At 42.6% G+C, this 19,128-nt stretch overlaps 1 protein-coding gene across 1 annotated transcript in view; it reads left to right on the plus strand.

Annotated features, from left to right (window-relative positions):
- Window positions 1-10,647: 10,647 nt before the first annotated feature.
- The window catches only part of LOC309549463 (spermatogenesis-associated protein 7 homolog), a gene marked incomplete at its 5' end in the record, with an annotated part of 344,986 nt that continues 336,505 nt past the window's right edge, over window positions 10,648-19,128 (plus strand). The window contains one exon of the mRNA XM_082249761.1: window positions 10,648-10,738. Coding sequence (XP_082105887.1) covers window positions 10,648-10,738 — 91 coding nt within the window. The remainder of the gene's footprint in view (window positions 10,739-19,128) is intronic.

The following is a 19,128-nucleotide window of genomic DNA, read 5'->3' on the forward strand; positions in this document are numbered from 1 at the left end:
ATCTCATACTTCTGAAGGTTTGAGGGTGCTGCCTGTTCCATACTCCCCCTACTCCTCATCTAGCCTTTTAGGGGTACAAACAATAGTAATTGGGGCCTAGTGTGGTTGTGTACGTGTGATATACATACACTTTTTTGGGATCATATTTTCTATTCCGCTATTTAATCAAAAACCTTTGGGGATCAGTTAAATTGGGGGATAGTCTGTGTTGGTACGTGTGAGAAAGATCCACCTTTCCAAGTTGTTGGGGTTCATCTCATACTTCTGAAGGTTTGAGGGTGCTGCCTGTTCCATACTCCCCCTACTCCTAGCCTTTTAGGGGTACAAACAATAGTAATTGGGGCCTAGTGTGGTTGTGTACGTGTGATATACATACACTTTTTTGGGATCATATTTTCTATTCCGCTATTTAATCAAAAACCTTTGGGGATCAGTTAAATTGGGGGATAGTCTGTGTTGGTACGTGTGAGAGAGATCCACCTTTCCAAGTTGTTGGGGTTCATCTCATACTTCTGAAGGTTTGAGGGTGCTGCCTGTTCCATACTCCCCCTACTCCTAGCCTTTTAGGGGTACAAACAATAGTAATTGGGGCCTAGTGTGGTTGTGTACGTGTGATATACATACACTTTTTTGGGATCATATTTTCTATTCCGCTATTTAATCAAAAACCTTTGGGGATCAGTTAAATTGGGGGATAGTCTGTGTTGGTACGTGTGAGAGAGATCCACCTTTCCAAGTTGTTGGGGTTCATCTCATACTTCTGAAGGTTTGAGGGTGCTGCCTGTTCCATACTCCCCCCTACTCCTAGCCTTTTAGGGGTACAAACAATAGTAATTGGGGCCTAGTGTGGTTGTGTACGTGTGATATACATACACTTTTTTGGGATCATATTTTCTATTCCGCTATTTAATCAAAAACCTTTGGGGATCAGTTAAATTGGGGGATAGTCTGTGTTGGTACGTGTGAGAGAGATCCACCTTTCCAAGTTGTTGGGGTTCATCTCATACTTCTGAAGGTTTGAGGGTGCTGCCTGTTCCATACTCCCCCTACTCCTAGCCTTTTAGGGGTACAAACAATAGTAATTGGGGCCTAGTGTGGTTGTGTACGTGTGATATACATACACTTTTTTGGGATCATATTTTCTATTCCGCTATTTAATCAAAAACCTTTGGGGATCAGTTAAATTGGGGGATAGTCTGTGTTGGTACGTGTGAGAGAGATCCACCTTTCCAAGTTGTTGGGGTTCATCTCATACTTCTGAAGGTTTGAGGGTGCTGCCTGTTCCATACTCCCCCTACTCCTAGCCTTTTAGGGGTACAAACAATAGTAATTGGGGCCTAGTGTGGTTGTGTACGTGTGATATACATACACTTTTTTGGGATCATATTTTCTATTCCGCTATTTAATCAAAAACCTTTGGGGATCAGTTAAATTGGGGGATAGTCTGTGTTGGTACGTGTGAGAGAGATCCACCTTTCCAAGTTGTTGGGGTTCATCTCATACTTCTGAAGGTTTGAGGGTGCTGCCTGTTCCATACTCCCCCTACTCCTAGCCTTTTAGGGGTACAAACAATAGTAATTGGGGCCTAGTGTGGTTGTGTACGTGTGATATACATACACTTTTTTGGGATCATATTTTCTATTCCGCTATTTAATCAAAAACCTTTGGGGATCAGTTAAATTGGGGGATAGTCTGTGTTGGTACGTGTGAGAGAGATCCACCTTTCCAAGTTGTTGGGGTTCATCTCATACTTCTGAAGGTTTGAGGGTGCTGCCTGTTCCATACTCCCCCTACTCCTCATCTAGCCTTTTAGGGGTACAAACAATAGTAATTGGGGCCTAGTGTGGTTGTGTACGTGCGAGATACATACACTTTTTTTGATCATATTTCCTATTCCGCTATTCAATAAAAACCTTTGAGGATCAATTGAATTGCGGGATAGTCTGTGTCGGTACGTGTGAGAGAGATCCACCTTTCCAAGTTGTTGGGGTTCATCTCATACTTCTGAAGGTTTGAGGGTGCTGCCTGTTCCATACCCCCCCTACTCCTCATCTAGCCTTTTAGGGGTACAAACAATAGTAATTGGGGCCTAGTGTGGTTGTGTACGTGCGAGATACATACACTTTTTTTGATCATATTTCCTATTCCGCTATTCAATAAAAACCTTTGAGGATCAATTGAATTGCGGGATAGTCTGTGTCGGTACGTGTGAGAGAGATCCACCTTTCCAAGTTGTTGGGGTTCATCTCATACTTCTGAAGGTTTGAGGGTGCTGCCTGTTCCATACCCCCCCTACTCCTCATCTAGCCTTTTAGGGGTACAAACAATAGTAATTGGGGCCTAGTGTGGTTGTGTACGTGCGAGATACATACACTTTTTTTGATCATATTTCCTATTCCGCTATTCAATAAAAACCTTTGAGGATCAATTGAATTGCGGGATAGTCTGTGTCGGTACGTGTGAGAGAGATCCACCTTTCCAAGTTGTTGGGGTTCATCTCATACTTCTGAAGGTTTGAGGGTGCTGCCTGTTCCATACTCCCCCTACTCCTCATCTAGCCTTTTAGGGGTACAAACAATAGTAATTGGGGCCCAGTGTGGTTGTGTACGTGTGATATACATACACTTTTTTTGGATCATATTTTCTATTCCGCTATTTAATTTAACTGGGCCTCCATGCGAGACCTGTGTGCCTTGTTGCGCTGTTTTGAGTACTCCACCAACATGGCCAGTGGCAATGACGCCGTTCTCAGCTTAACTATCCCACTTCTATGCCTCCTTGAAAAAACAATTCGGGCGATGATGGAAGAGGATGTGGCACAGGATGAGGAGGAGGAGGAGGATGAAGAGGTAACATTTCCAAGGCTTTCAGGGCAGTCATTCGCAAGGGGCTCCGAGGGTGGGTTCCTGCACACGCAAACGCCAGGGACGCAATTGTCCAGCAGGGGCACAGTTCTGGAGGATGAGGAGGATGAGGAGGAGGAGGAGCTGGAGGAGGAGATGGAACCATGTTCACAGCAGGGTGGCACCCAGGCCAGCTCATGGCCATCACTGGTGCGTGGCTGGGGGGATACAGAGGACACGGACGATACACCTCCCACAGAGGACAGCCTTTCGTTGCCTCTGGGCAGCCTGGCACACATGAGCGATTACATGCTGCAGTGTCTCCACAACGACCGCCGAGTTGCCCACATTCTAACTTGTGCTGATTACTGGGTGGCCACGCTGCTGGATCCCCGTTACAAGGACAACGTACCGTCCTTAATTCACTCACTGGAGCGCGATCGCAAGATGCGCGAGTACAAGCGCACGCTGGTAGACGCCATGCTGCTGGCATTCCCATCTGACAGCGGGGCCACAGTGGAAGCACAAGGCAGAGGAGGAGGAGGAGGAGGTCGCCAACGCAACCAGGGCACCGCCAGCACCTCAGAAGGCAGGGTTAGCATGGCCGAAATGTGGAAAAGCTTTGTCAGCACGCCACAACAAACAGCAGCACCAGCAGCTCAGATGGAACGTCTTAGCAGGAGGCAGCATTTTACCAACATGGTGGAGCAGTATGTGTGCACACGCCTACATGTAGTGAATGACGGGTCTGCCCCCTTCAACTTCTGGGTCTCCAAATTGGGCACATGGCTTGAGCTTGCCCTTTACGCCTTGGAGGTGCTGGCGTGCCCTGCAGCCAGTGTATTATCTGAACGGGTATTTAGCACGGCTGGGGGCGTTATAACAGACAAGCGCAGCCGCCTGTCCAGAGACAATGTGGACAAGCTCACGTTCATTAAAATGAACCAGGCATGGATCCCACGGGACTTTTCCGTACCTTATGCAGAATAGCAATGGATACCGACCTTACCCACCCATTGTTCCATTTTTGCTCTTTCTCACTCTTTTGGGGTGTACCCTCATTTAAAATTTTTGAAAAGAAGCAGTGTTGGCTACCTCGTCCTCCTCCTCAGGGCCAGATTAATGTAGGGGCTATTGGAGCTGCAGCTCCAGGCCCCTACCTTTTATATAGGCCCCGGGTTGGCCATATTCACTGTTACCGCTCTTCTGTCACTTGTAAACACAGAAGTCTGGCTTCTATGCTCGCTTCCCCAGGCAGCACCCTCAGAACCTCCCCACACAGCGTGAAGGCCGGACAAGGAGGGACAGTTGGCGATGCATGGATGTGTTTATGGGCTTCAGAGACAGCATCCCATGTTGAATTAGGCATGCATGGCTGCACCCTTCCTCCTCTGGGTGCATGGCAAGGCACGGCCCTTAAGGCCCTTCAAAATCCTCAGCACCAAGCCCATGATGCTGTTAATCCGGCCCTGGTCCTCCTCCACCGCCGCTTCCACCTACACCGCCCATAGGTGTGCGCAGCCTATTGCATTAAGGTGTGCACCCCAAAGTTGAAATACACATGCATGTGTTTGCCAGCAGGGAGAGTAATGTATCGGGGCCATGTACCTGTAGGCAAGGAGAAATAGAGCAGAGCAGGTCCCAGGGAGATCTTTCCCATCTCCTCACTGGCAATGCTATGTGCCCTAGGTGATTAGGGTGTGCCCAGGCACACCCAGCACACCCTGTGCGCACGCCTATGTCACCGCCACATCCACCACCACCTCAACCTCCCTCCTACTCCATATGGGCCTCGTCCTTCAGAGATGAAGAAGAACATTGTTTTATTTTTCTGTTTTTTTTTTGTTGTTTTAAGTTATTTCCCTATCCACATTTGTTTGCAGAGCACTTGCCATGCTCTTAATTACGTTTTGCTGTCATTTGCAGCACTCTAGCCCTTTCCTTTGGTGTTTTAGAGCCATTTTAGTGCCTTAAAGTTCGGGTCCCCATTGACTTCAATGGGGTTCGGTGTCCGGGAAAAGTTCGGTAAAAGTCCGGGACACGGACCCGGACTTTTTTTTAAAGTTCGGCCGAACCCGTCGAACACGGACATCTAGGTGTTCGCTCAACCCTAATAATAATATCTCGCGCTCGTACTTCATTATGTCAGAAATTTATACTGCTCTGAATATAACAGTGTCTATTTATGGTTAATAAGCAAAGATCTATGAGAAAGGAGAGTCTTCACCTATTGCCACAAATCAATATGTCGAGAATTCTTTTTAATTGATTAATTTCTTTTTAAAAGCATATACCAATCTTAGTGAGTACAGTCTACAGTATGGAATATATATAAAATATTTATTCTCAAGACATGTAATCACAATATATGATCAAACAAGAAGTGACACAAAGAAACAACTCTACATAAAATACTAACTTCAAACAATCAATGCAATGTGATGTTTAACTCAATAATGAAAGTGAAACTGAAACAAAATGAAAGTGAAACGAAAGCAAGATTACCATTTCTCCAGGTATAGCATGAACCATAAATTAATGTTCTATAAAATTAGACCACAATTGTCTGCGAATCGCATAGCCGAAAGTCACCTCACTGCAGATGAAGTGAGAATAAGCCATGCAAAACGGAAGACTTAAAATTGCAAATAATGCACTAAATCTGATATTAATAAAAATGTATAAAAACAAAAATCAGCTTTTTAGATAAAAATCTACTATGATTTATACGGCTGGGATTGTAATCTTATTACCCTTACATATGCAATATAAAACATATAAGGAAGGAATAAACAATATTGAATAAAATCAAATAATACAGCAAAGTTTTATTTACCACACTTAAGATGGCCGCTAGCTTCAAATGGTCGTTACCAGAGTCTTAAGATGGATGCCAGTGAGGGAGGAGTTTCATTTGGCGTCCCTCAAAGTTTCAGATGAATGATGGACCAAGATGGAGTATGTCTGGATGAGTCTATCGAGGAATGTAGTAGTGTGTGTGATGTATGTGTATTGTATGTTGGGCAATGTAATGTGTGTCCTCTCTCATATCTGGGCTGTTCTTTTATATGGTAAGAACAAAGGGCTATAAAAATCACCATAAGTTAAACCCAGAGGGATGAAACATTATCCCCATTGGTCGGGATATTCTATACCTAAACTGGTGAGATCATAGACACACCTCTCCTGATAATTCAATGTTCGTATAATAAAACTAAAGGATGATTTCTCTATATGTAAGAGTAATCACAAAACACAACATAAAACTTTGTCCATACTCCCAGTACATACATAAATGTCCATCTGTATCTCCATCATTCTCTGGCAATTATTGGATCTGGTAAACCATTTCAAAAATAATTATTTTTAATACAATATAATATTTCTATATGGGAATATCTGAATAATCCCAAAACTGCATTTGGTATTTCGTCTATAGAGGGCAGTATCGTACCGTTCATTAGATTTTGTAGTTAAATAATAATTAGAAACAATTACCACTCGTCTTATCTGATGACCTCTTTGATCTCTGGCTAGTGAAAAGCCATTACTTATTTGACCATGCCATAGGCTGTCAGACATCTCGTCTAGGACTGGTAGAATTTATGATACCTCTGAACACTTAGACACGAACTTCTCTGAAATGAGGTAATTAGTGACGAGATACATATGTTCTTACACTTAAAAATAATGTATTCTAAGTAAGATTACCACTGTAAGAATATAAACCAAAAATGTGATATAACATTCCTAAATATATATGTATATGCCTTACATAATATAATGACATAATTATGGCTAATATCTTCTCACACATAATAATGTATCTTTAAAAACTTATATATAGCTCATTTTAAATGTCTGCTAGAGTATACTGGGGTATTGTCCATTGTTAAATAATTACAGACAGAGTGGCACTACCATTATGTCTTATCTAAAGAGGTGTCTACGTAAATCTTATTTACGATTACATAGATACCAAGACCTCTGTTGAAATTATAAGACCCTCTTGTAAGCTTGAAAGAGACATTTTGTTTAACAAGTACATATATGAACTTTCTTTCACCTTCAAAACAAAATGGAAGCCATGCTGTACTGTTCAGCATCATAAGATATGAATATACAGTGGGTACGGAAAGTATTCAGACCCCCTTAAATTTTTCACTCTTTGTTATATTGCAGCCATTTGCTAAAATCATTTAAGTTCATTCTTCTTCCTCATGAATGTACACATAGCACCCCATACTGAGAGAAAAACACAGAATTGTTGACATTGTTGCAGATTTATTAAGAAAGAAAAACTGAAATATCACATGGTCCTAAGTATTCAGACCCTTTGCTCAGTATTTAGTAGAAGCCCCCTTTTGATCTAATACAGCCAGGAGTCTTTTTGGGAAAGATGCAACAAGTCTTTCACACCTGGATTTGGGGATCCTCTGCCATTCCTCCTTGCAGATCCTCTCCAGTTCTGTCAGGTTGGATGGTAAACGTTGGTGGACAGCCATTTTTAGGTCTCTCCAGAGATGCTCAATTGGGTTTAAGTCAGGGCTCTGGCTGGGCCATTCAAGAACAGTCACGGAGTTGTTGTGAAGCCACTCCTTCGTTATTTTAGCTGTGTGCTTAGGGTCATTGTCTTGTTGGAAGGTAAACCTTCGGCCCAGTTTCAGGTCCAGAGCACTCTGGAGAAGGTTTTTGTCCAGGATATCCCTGTACTTGGCCGCATTCATCTTTCCCTCGATTGCAACCAGTCGTCCTGTCCCTGCAGCTGAAAAACACCCCCACAGCATGATGCTGCCACCACCATGCTTCACTGTTGGGACTGTATTGGACAGGTGATGAGCAGTGCCTGGTTTTCTCCACACATACTGCTTAGAATTAAGGCCAAAAAGTTCTATTTTGGTCTCATCAGACCAGAGAATCTTATTTCTCACCATCTTGGAGTCCTTCAGGTGTTTTTTAGCAAACTCCATGCGGGCTTTCATGTGTCTTACACTGAGGAGAGGCTTCCGTCGGGCCACTCTGCCATAAAGTCCCAACTGGTGGAGGGCTGCAGTGATGGTTGACTTTCTACAACTTTCTCCCATCTCCTGACTGCATCTCTGGAGCTCAGCCACAGTGATCTTTAGGTTCTTCTTTACCTCTCTCACCAAGGCTCTTCTCCCCCGATAGCTCAGTTTGGCCGGACGGCCAGCTCTAGGAAGGGTTCTGGTCGTCCCAAACGTCTTCCATTTGAGGATTATGGAGGCCACTGTGGTCTTAGGAACCTTAAGTGCAGCAGAAATATTTTTGTAACCTTGGCCAGATCTGTGCCTTGCCACAATTCTGTCTCTGAGCTCTTCAGGCAGTTCCTTTGACCTCATGATTCTCATTTGCTCTGACATGCATTGTGATCTGGAAGGTCTTATATAGAAAGGTGTGTGGCTTTCCTAATCAAGTCCAATCAGTATAATCAAACACAGCTGGACTCAAATGAAGGTGTAGAACCATCTCAAGGATGATCAGAAGAAATGGAAAGCACCTGAGTTAAATATATGAGTGTCACAGCAAAGGGTCTGAATACTTAGGACCATGTGATATTTCAGTTTTTCTTTTTTAATAAATCTGCAACAATGTCAACAATTCTGTGTTTTTCTGTCAGTATGGGGTGCTATGTGTACATTCATGAGGAAGAAGAATGAACTTAAATGATTTTAGCAAATGGCTGCAATATAACAAAGAGTGATAAAATTTAAGGGGGTCTGAATACTTTCCGTACCCACTGTACATGACTTTTAAAATAATTTTTATTCTATTAGTTAATTACCTACAATAATCCCGACAGTCATTAAAATGACCTTTGCATTTTAAACTACAGTATAATAATTTTCTGTAATATTCAATGCAATATGGCAACCTGGTGGCGTTCCGTAGGCCATTGGTGTACAGAACGCCTCCAGAAATGTCATGTACAGTTCGTGTGATTGGATCTCAAATTTTCCCAAAAGTCTGCACTAAAATACAATTCAAAGCTGAAGCTGTGATCTTTCTGTGCTGAGGGGAATAATACAAACCAAAGGTCCTGTCATAGGATATCATCAAAAGTGCTGACTGTGCCCGCCATTTCCACCCATCTCATCCATTCATACAGCACTTTTAACTGATGGAAGTGATAGCATGAAGGGGGGGGGGGGCAAAGAGCTTTGGTTTAACTAGTATAGTAGCCCAAGATATTCTTCCCTTGTGCTATATTTTTTTATTTCTTTGACCAAAGTAAGGCTTTAATGATTTAATTGACATTTTCATAAAAGGGGGGGGGACTTCAACTTTAGGTAGACCGTTTCCAAAGTTATAACCTCAACCTAGTTTACTATAATAATCTCCAGGAGGGGGGCAGGGAGGGCAACATATAAGCAGGTTAAACATCATTTTCAATATTTTAATTAACTTAAAAGATTTTTTTTTTTTTTACATCCGCCTGATGTTTTGCTGTAACTAAAACAATTTGCCTGTCTTTAGGAACACAATTTTACATACATTTACACAATTTACATATCAATCAGGTCTGTAAACATCTAGCAAATGAAATGCATGTCAGGGCATGGTCTACATGCACCTTGAACACCACAGATTGGCTTGCCATCTTATTCTTATACTAAATATTCCAATTGAATGCATAAATGATCCATAATAACGTAAGGGTAATTTCTATAAATAGCAGTCTCATCTAGAATTTTTAATCACCTATTAAATTGGAGTTATGGAAAAGTAAAAATTAGCATGTACAGCATTTGCATGTTGCTATCTGTCAACACAGTAGTTTACTTATTTCTGCCCCCCCCCCCTAATATTCCACTTCCTATAACAGGATGATGAAATCACACAGCATTGTTGTCAGGGCAGTCTTAGGTGGCTGTGTAGCATAAATGGACTTTAAAGTAGAACCTAAGGCAAAAACCTTTTTATTTTGGATAGAGTAAAGGAGGGGAGATTTCCCTTCATTGCCTGTCCATAGTCGAAAGAGGAATTAAGAGGAAATCCCTCTAAAGTGAAGGAATCCCTTGTTGTCAACAGGGTCACTGGAGCTAGTGTCCCCATTGGAAGATTTCCCCTCTATTCCTGTTCTGGAGACAACCAAAATTTGGGATTTTTACTTTCACTCTCGGTGCTAACGATAAACAGGACAAATAGAGAAGGTGAATCTTCCTAATAGGGCCACAGACCGCAATTAAAACTGACAGGTTTTCTGTTCTCTTTCTATTCCATCCAAAACAAATAAAAACATTTTGCCAATAAACATACTTTAATTTCTTCCCACCTGCCCTGGTGTCTCTTTAAAGGATTCTGAACGCCTGGAGATCGGGAAGGATCGGCGATCTTGTGACCACTGTGATTGCCTGTCAAAGGGGTCACATGATTGGTAGCCAATCCCACCAGCCACAGATCTTTAGTGGGGACTGAGAGCTGTCTTTGACAGGTCTGTCTATGTGCTGGGAGCATACATAAAACAATTGACAAGGCTATACTCTACTTTCACAGCTCCTACCAGACAAAACATTGAAACAACCTGGATAGATTTGAGAAGCATTTTCGAGAGATCTGCCCCCTCTTCCAGTCTTCCTGTTCACACTCTTATGGCTACTCATGAATATTTAATCTTGTCATTGTATGCTGTTGATAGAACTTGGTTATCAGGCCCTAGCTAAGTATAATTGATTATTTCAGCCTGGTCACATGGGTGGGGGTGACGTTGGGGTATATAAATTAGTTTTTTTTATTGATGTAACAGTTTTGAAAGTAAAAAGTACATGTTGTACATAATATATAAATGTCTTCTCTTCTAGAGACCCCAGCAGTGCTGATTCCCAAATATTCTATGATAGGACCATTCAAGGGACACCGAAGCATGAAAAGTACACGTAAGTACTTCTAATGGCAAAGAGAACTGCCCACAACCAAATTTCTCTTTTTTGCAACCCTGGTAACAGTATCCAGTTTGCAGGTATTTTTTTTTTTCTAGAATTCTTATCTCTTTGACCCAACATCTGCCATTCCTAAAACTGCAGCCTATAGGGAACTTATCGCATTAATGCCCCAGGTAGTGTCATTTTCTCTTAAATATTCATTCCAAACAATGACCTTCCAGAAATGTATCTAACTTCAAATATCACATTGAAAATGGGACTTTTACGGTATCATACTTTTTCACTTTCAATTAATTTTTTGTGTGAAGATTTTAAAGAATATCAACCATTGTGAAAGATTGTTTGGTTACATAGTCAATAGATGGTTAATAAGAAAACCCATTATGAACAATACAGGGCCATGTTTACGTGCTTGAGAATAACAGATTTGCAAAACATAATGTGCCCAGGATGCTGAATTCATATATGTGAAGGATTTGTAGTGAGAAATGTTAAAGCGGAGCTCCACGCAAAAGAGGAAGCTCTGCTTGTTTGCAACCCCCCCGCTGCCACATTTAAGAAACACAGAAAAGCGCTCTAAGTGTAGACTGATTTAATGAAGCAATAAAAGTGATAGTAACAACTCATAAGAGCCAAAGATAATCAGGCTTGTAACAAGGCTCAAACAATACTCCTCCTGGTGATGCTGTCCATCCACTAGAGGTACGCGTCCGGAGATACTCAGTCCGTCACGGGGAGAAAAAAGCCGGCTAACTCCTGTGAACTTCCGGGTCCCAGGCAAAGCCGTGATGGGAGGTAGAGTGATGGCGTCACCGGGGAACTAGTTCAACACAACACGTTTCTGAGCATGCGCCAAGTCCCGAATGGGCATGCGCGCTCTTTCATCAGGTGTAGCCACATTTGGCACCTTTCGAGGGGGGGAGGGGGGGAGTGGATGCCTGTCAAAACCAAGTACTTGCTCCCACTTTCGGGTAAGATCGCCACACAACAATTGCAGCGATCTACGAAATTTACGATCCCCCTCCCCCCCCACCCCCACTGCCTTTTGGGAGACACACAGGTTGCAGAAGACAGTGGGACCATTCAGAAAGCGCAGTGCATCTCGTGAATGCGCAATAGGAAACAGGCTGTGAAGCCGCAAGGCTTCACTTTCTGTTTCCCTTAGCGAAGATGCCGGCGCGTGCATCCGAAGCCAAGGGATGGATCAGATTGGGGTTCCCGACATCACAGGATCCCTGGACAGGTAAGTGTCCTTTTATTAAAAGTCAGTGGCTACAGTATTTGTAGCTGCTGACTTTTATTTATTTTTTCTGCAAACTGGAACTAACTGAAGCTGACATCTTGGCCTCTGTTTGATCTACAACTGCCATGATGCTGCACATGTGATCACCCCAGCCATTTGATGGTTTGACAGTTTGCACAAGCAAATGTGACAGTTAGCATTCCCGACATACCAGGAATGTAACTTTTTAAAAAACTGTTAAATTTATAGGTTTAGTTCCATTTTAAGAAAGCTCAAGCATGTTGCAGCTACGAGGTATTTACCTACTGGCTAATTGCCAGTTGTGAAATAAATTTATAATAATGAAATGTATGTTGTCCTTCACAAAAGGACAAAAAGACTTTACCATACTTTAAATATATAATATGTACAAAATCCAATTAAAGTGCAATTTATACACTGTATATGAGGTCATTTTGGATAGTACAAATATAAATTCTAATATAAAACACAGAGTTAGTGGAGCATAATAGGGTTTCTAAAGAGAAAGGACAACAGTTATCGTCTTTCAGTAACTCTGTCTGTAACTGAAACCTAAGACTCATACAAAATGAGAGGGAGAAGAATGGATTTGCAAATCTTACTCAATTTGTGTGTGTGTGTGTGTGTGTAAATTTATGCTTGAGCTATTGAGCTATGCGAACAATATGCCTTTTTAACATTTTTTTTTTTCATTTTTTCAACACTATGGACATGGATGAGGTCAAAGTATGCATATTTAACAATAGTCAACACATTAGAGTAGACGGATAGAGAAATAAAAAGTTGAAAGGGCTACCAGGGAAGGGCCACAAGAAATGTCTCTGAAACACAATAAGTTTTAAAGAATCTTCTATTCCTGTTTGCATACTTAAGAATACATTCATACATACTTGTGAATACATATACAAATATGTAATATTTAAAGTTTCCTGACTTTGAACTTTAAGCCAGCTATTTGTGTACTTCCGTTAGAAGCGGCACTTCACTCTGCTGTGCCCACATCATTAGTCTATTGGCAGCTGGCCAGGATACACTACAGCACACTGAACGAGAGAAAACTCTCACCACCAATCCACTTTTCAGGCTACCATTAATTGATAGGCAGAACAGAAGGTGACTACACAAAAAACATTTTTGGCAATATACAACGTGGCTACGTAATACATGCTTTGTATTAACCCCTTGCCAAGACACCCTGGGGAATCTGGGAGGCAGTGGTGCAGGGAGGCAGAGGCAGAGAACCTGAACATGTGACCATCATTATTAGCTGTGACATTGATGCTCTAAAATGTTACCGCTTTAATACCCCATTCAGTTGCTCCAGCCAGCTGTTATGCAGCTTCCAGGTCCCAGTCAGACTAATGCAGGCTCATCAGGCTCAATATGGCCCCCAGCTGTGCTCTGACTAGGAACACCAACAGTCAGAAAAGTATTAAATTGGCTTCAGCTTAGATCCCCACCTACGAAAGAATACCTCTCTAACCCCGATTACTAAATTTCAGGCTTATTCATAGAAGCAAGGCCTTCAATGAAATTGGGTAAAACATGTTAGAGAAGTTATCCTGTGGATGGGGACCTAATTGGAAGTCATTTCAATACTTTTCTGACTGTTGGTGCGCCCAGATAGAGTGCGGCCGGGCACTAAACGGTGAACAGGAGCTGTCTGTAACAAATTGCTCAGTGTGCTGGGAGCACTCTCAACATGCAACAATGGAGCCCCATGAATGCATATATGTAGCAGCCGGGTGTTAGGGCCCATCTGCCCCATAGCAGGTATGCATTACCCATTATGCATCCAGAATTAAGGAGCTTCTTTGCACACACATAAAATGTTTTGTTCATTCATAAAAGTACTTATAGGTTTTTGCCTAAATGTCAGCTGGAACAGTTATGACCTAACAAGTTCCTTTTAACAAAATTAATTTGCAGAAAAAAATAATGAAAAATATGTTTGCAGCATTCTTTTGGTAACAAACTTGGTAACAAACTATAAATTACGTTGCTAGTACACCTCAAAGGACACACATAAGAAAAGAGATTTCCCATTATTTACCATGACCATGCTTCCTCTATGAGTAAAGGCTCGGGTCCCTTGACGATTGCCCGATGTAATTAAAAACGTGATTCGTGACACGGGGTTACCGCAGTCCTTTGAAAAGCTGTAAAATTATTCCTGACAGGTTACACATATAGCCCAGATCTGTCATTATAAAATAATGAAGGCTGCAGCCCAGCGTATAAATAATCTCAGTGGACATATCATTTTTTTTCTTAGCAGAGTTCGAAGCTAAAATAAATAAAAATAGATAATGTTTGCAGTTTATCGGAAATTCATTCCAGAAAGTGCAGTTCATAAGGGAATGTGGTTTAAATGGGCAGGTTTTTTAGAATTTGGCAAAAAGTCAGGCTGGCTATTGGCAAGGCTCCCTTAGAGATCCCACTACACACATTTGTTCCCCAAATTGTGTCCCCAAATGTCGCAGCCTGTTTCAAAGAGTTCTATGCAGCACTTTATAATCTGGCAGACCCCTCCACCACCCCTGAAAATAGGGACATTTTGATAAAACGCTACCTTTCTGAATCCCGACTCCCAAAATGTACCTGTGCCGAGAGTAACAAGTTCAACCTCCTCGTGTCAGAGGAAGAATTTGGCCAAGCCCTTAAGTCAATGCCCTGGTGTAAGGCTCCCAGTCCATACGCCATTCTATTATAAGACATTTTAACAATCCCTTGCCAGCAGGTTCATCAAAACATTTAACCCTATCCAAGTATATCATGCAAGAACACATATCATTGGTCTCAAAATTTCACTTCTTAAGACCGACCTTAAAGTGATTGCAGAGGCTGAAGATTTTTTACCTACATGCATTCTATGCATGAAGGTAAAAAACCTTCCACCTGCTGCTTTCCCCACAACACCCCCGAATAATCACCTGAGCCCCCACTCGATCCAGCGATGTGCACGGGAGCCTCGGCTGTCCTGGTTCTCTCTCTCCTTATTGGCTGAGACAGCAATGGGAGCCATTGGCTCCCACTGCTGTCAATCACAGCCAGTGAGCCAATGAGGAGGGGGGTGGGACGGGGCCGAGCCGTGGCTCTATGTGTTTTATGGATGCATAGAGCAGGCTCGTGAGCAAGCATGCACTAGGATCCTACTCCTCTGACACATGGGTTGTCAGTTGCATATGCCACACTTACGTCCCCTCCAGAAAATGATTTGCCCTCCTATCTAACTGCGTGGGAGAGGGACTATATCCTCTTCTTTGCTCATAAATCTTCAATCTCCTCCAGACTCCTGGGATACAAATTGCTTGCCAGGTGGTATAAGCCCTTTCTGGTCCAGAGTCCGTACGTTAATCCATGAACTTACTGGCTGTTCCTTGATCAATGACCCTGCAGCATGCCTCCTGCATTTAAGTACCTCCCGCAGCAAAAATACAGAAGTCTTGGACTATCCACCTTCTATCTTCTGCAAGGTCCTGTATTTCATTGGAGACTCCATTCATTACCCAATGGATAAACGATGTAAATGAGATTGAGTTCATGGAAAACCTTACCATGTCATTGCACCAACAGGAAGAGCGCTTTCGCAAGACATTGTCCTATTGGTTCCAACTCCAATTTTCAGTCTCTTACAAGGACCTCCTGATCAAAGACCCCCACAGGCAGTGAGATAGTAGGCCCCTATCCTAATCAATCCCACCCCTCCCTTTCCTTTCCCAGTTCTTCTCCTTTTCCCTCCCTGTGTCAGGGCACAAACACCAGGAGAAGGGCTCTAGGACCCAGCAGCGCTATCAGCACTTTGGCAGGAGAAGGAATTTAGGACCCAGCAGCACTACCAGCAATTTACCTGGGCCTATTTAAGGAAACCTGCCAGTGATTTTAGTTGCTGGTTGATCTTCAGCTCCTCCAGTGTGTTATCCCTGTGATATTACAGTTCCTGTCTCCTGTTACCAACCCGGCTTGTCCTTGACCTGTCTCCTGATTGCTTCCTGTGTTTGACCTCGGCTATCCACCTGACCACGCTTGCTCTGATATCCACCTGGCTCCTGATCTCGGCTATCCACCTGACCACGCTTGCTCTGATATCCACCTGGCTCCTGATCTTGGCTATCCACCCGACCACGTTCCAGTCTCAGCATTATCCAAGTCCTGCAAACACCTCACGGGCGCCACCTGTCTGCTGATTCCACTCCAGCACTCCAGCTGTACTCTGGATCCTCCTGCACACAGTCCAGCAGGCGACCCGTACTACTTTGGGCCTGACCTCTCCTGTTCTCATCCTCAGGGGGGTCTGGAACTTAGCCGCAAGGGAAGCCCTCTCTCTCCCTTGGCCTCTAGCACCAGGTACGTGATACCCTGTCTCTTCCCAACTCGTTATTGCATTGTAAAAAAAAAAAAAAAAACCTTGCAGGATTTTTGTTCGTTTATCCCACGGGTGACTTTGATCCATACGCCAACATTCAGAGCTACCCTCCTAGGTCTATTTCATATTATAGTTTCTCTGTTGACTATTAGTCTCAGTTTTATTGTGCCTGATATATTTAGTTTTGTGGATGATTTCTGCAGTGCTCTACTCATTGTATTTGCGTATTGTTTTGTCACCTACCAAAAATTAAAAAATTAAAAAATAAAAAATAAATGTACAGCCCACCTGGAACTGTTTCTGTTTTTGGGAAATCCTGAGCAGAGCAGTGATTCAGGTCTCATGGTTGCATCCTTTGAAATGGAGTTTGCATAACCTGTTAAGTGCGGAGCTAATACTGTATATCTTGGAAAATTTGCAGGATATGGCATGTTGAATTTCTTCTAATAAAACATGTTTCTAATTTTTGCCTAATGGAGTGTGGGATAGAAGGGAGATTAACTTTTACCAGGTACTGTATTTAGGGATGGTTTCTTTGTGAGAATAATATTCACATTGCATGAGAATTCATGGAATGTCTCGGCATTTTCAGTTGCAGTGTGTACTGGAGTGTCTTTTCAGGTTTTAATTTTTTTTTTATTTTAGGCATATAGCATGCATTCTTTTTTCTGTAATTGCATTGGCTAAGCTTTTTTTGGATTTTTTGTATTTTTTTGTCAAACTAGATCGAACATGTGCTTCGTTTTAAATTCTTAAATTGATTTTAGTTCTCTTATTTCAGTCAGTCGACAAAGGTGAAAAAAAAGATTGTTTATGAGAGATCTTCAATGTAACGTTCATGCGTTTTTGTTTAGTGGATGGATTTACAGCTGCAGAATTATTACACTCAGTATCCATATAGAGATCTGTTGAACAACATATCCAACTCTCAGGACTTCATCATAGTGCACAGCCTGTATACAAATTACATATACTCAATCAGATGTATAGCTGGAGAGATAGAATATATGAGAGGTATAGATGAGAGACAGGCAATTGTATAGTGGGCACTTAGGAGTAATAAGGAGAGTTGCAGGTGGTAATAATAGGCAGATAGGTTCTGATGTCAAGTATAATGCAGATGGTAAGAGGACACAGATGGAGTATACTTCAGACAGAGTAACCTAGTGCAAGGATAGTGTAGGTAGTCCCAAGAGCTAACAGTCTTATGCAGATGATAGGAGATAGATAGATATAGATAGTCCTGGTAGTTGCAGTAGATGACAGTAGGAGTGCAGTTAGTAAGGAATCCCCTGTGGGGTACTTATCACATAGATAGGTTAGTAAGGATAGAGTCCAATGGTGAGAGGTGATCCTGTAGCGAGGTACGGATCAGCAGCGAGGTTCCGGCTTCAGTTCAGCAAAGGGAAATGCCAGCAGCTCTGACTTCACAGGAGAAGGTGCGGTGAACATGTGGTTTGAACGAGCAATGAGTGAGAGAAAACCGGCGATTGAAATAGCCGCTCATAGCGGCGCTCGGCAATGATGTCATCCGGTCTTAAAGGTATATGCGTCTCTTGTGTAACAAGATGAGACGCAATTAGAAAAGGAGAAATATATGGAACAAGGGTACCAGTGGTACCAGAACATTACAGTACCCCCCCCTTAAGGCCGGCTCCGGAAGGCCTCTAGAACTGGTTTTTCTGGATATTTCGAGTGGAAATTGCGAATCAGTCTAGGGGCATGTATATCTGAGGTATCCAGCCAGGTGTCATCTTGGGGCCCATAGTTCTTCCATCGTACAAGATACTGGAGTCTTCTTCTATGAAAACGGGAATCCAAAATTTCTTTTATCTCAAATTCTTCTCCACCTTCCATTTGTACGGGTGGTGGAGGTGAGATAGTAGGCCTTATTCCTTGGTTAGGAACATGGGGCTTCAGTAGGGACACATGGAAGATGGGGTGTATCTTAAGGTCTGTTGGTAATGTGAGTTGAACAGCCGCTTTTCCAATAAGCTTCTGTATTGGGAATGGTCCCAGAAATAGAGGCCCAAGTTTCTTACTAGGGATCTTTAATCTTAGATTTTTTGTAGAAAGCCAAACAAGATCCCCAATGGCATATTGGGGAGAGGGTTTCCTACGGAGGTCGTAGTACCTCTTTTGTTGGCTATGAGCATGTGATATGGTATTGTTGAGTAGTCCCAGAGAATCCTTTATCTGGGCAAGATAATCAGATGCCACTGGATTACTTGATGGCAAGATACGTGGTGGAAGGAGTGTGGGATGAAACCCATAATTTAAGTAGAATGGACTTTGTTTAGTAGTGCTATGAGTCACGTTGTTATAGGCGAATTCTGCCAGCGGGAGGAGATCCGCCCAATCGTCCTGTAGGTACGAAGTATAGCAACGCAGGTACTGCTCAATGCACTGGTTAACTCTCTCTGTCTGTCCGTTGGTCTGAGGGTGGTAGGGAGAAGTAAGTTTACGCTCTATTCGTAGTATCTGACATAGAGCTAGCCAAAACTTTGAGATGAATTGTGAACCACGGTCAGACAGCAGTGTTTTTGGAATACCATGTAACTTAAAGACATGTTTCACGAGTAATTCTGCTGTTTGTTTGGGTGAAGGTAGTTTTCGGATAGGAGTGAAATGTGCCATCTTGGTCAGATGGTCCACTGACACCAAGATGGTGTTGAATCCTTTGGAAGGTGGTAGTTCCACTATGAAGTCTAAGGATACCACTTCCCACGGGACCTGGGGTATCGGTAAACTACA

Source organism: Pelophylax lessonae (genome assembly GCF_965119305.1).
Source record: "Pelophylax lessonae genome assembly, chromosome: 3".
NCBI classification, from domain to species: domain Eukaryota; kingdom Metazoa; phylum Chordata; class Amphibia; order Anura; family Ranidae; genus Pelophylax; species Pelophylax lessonae.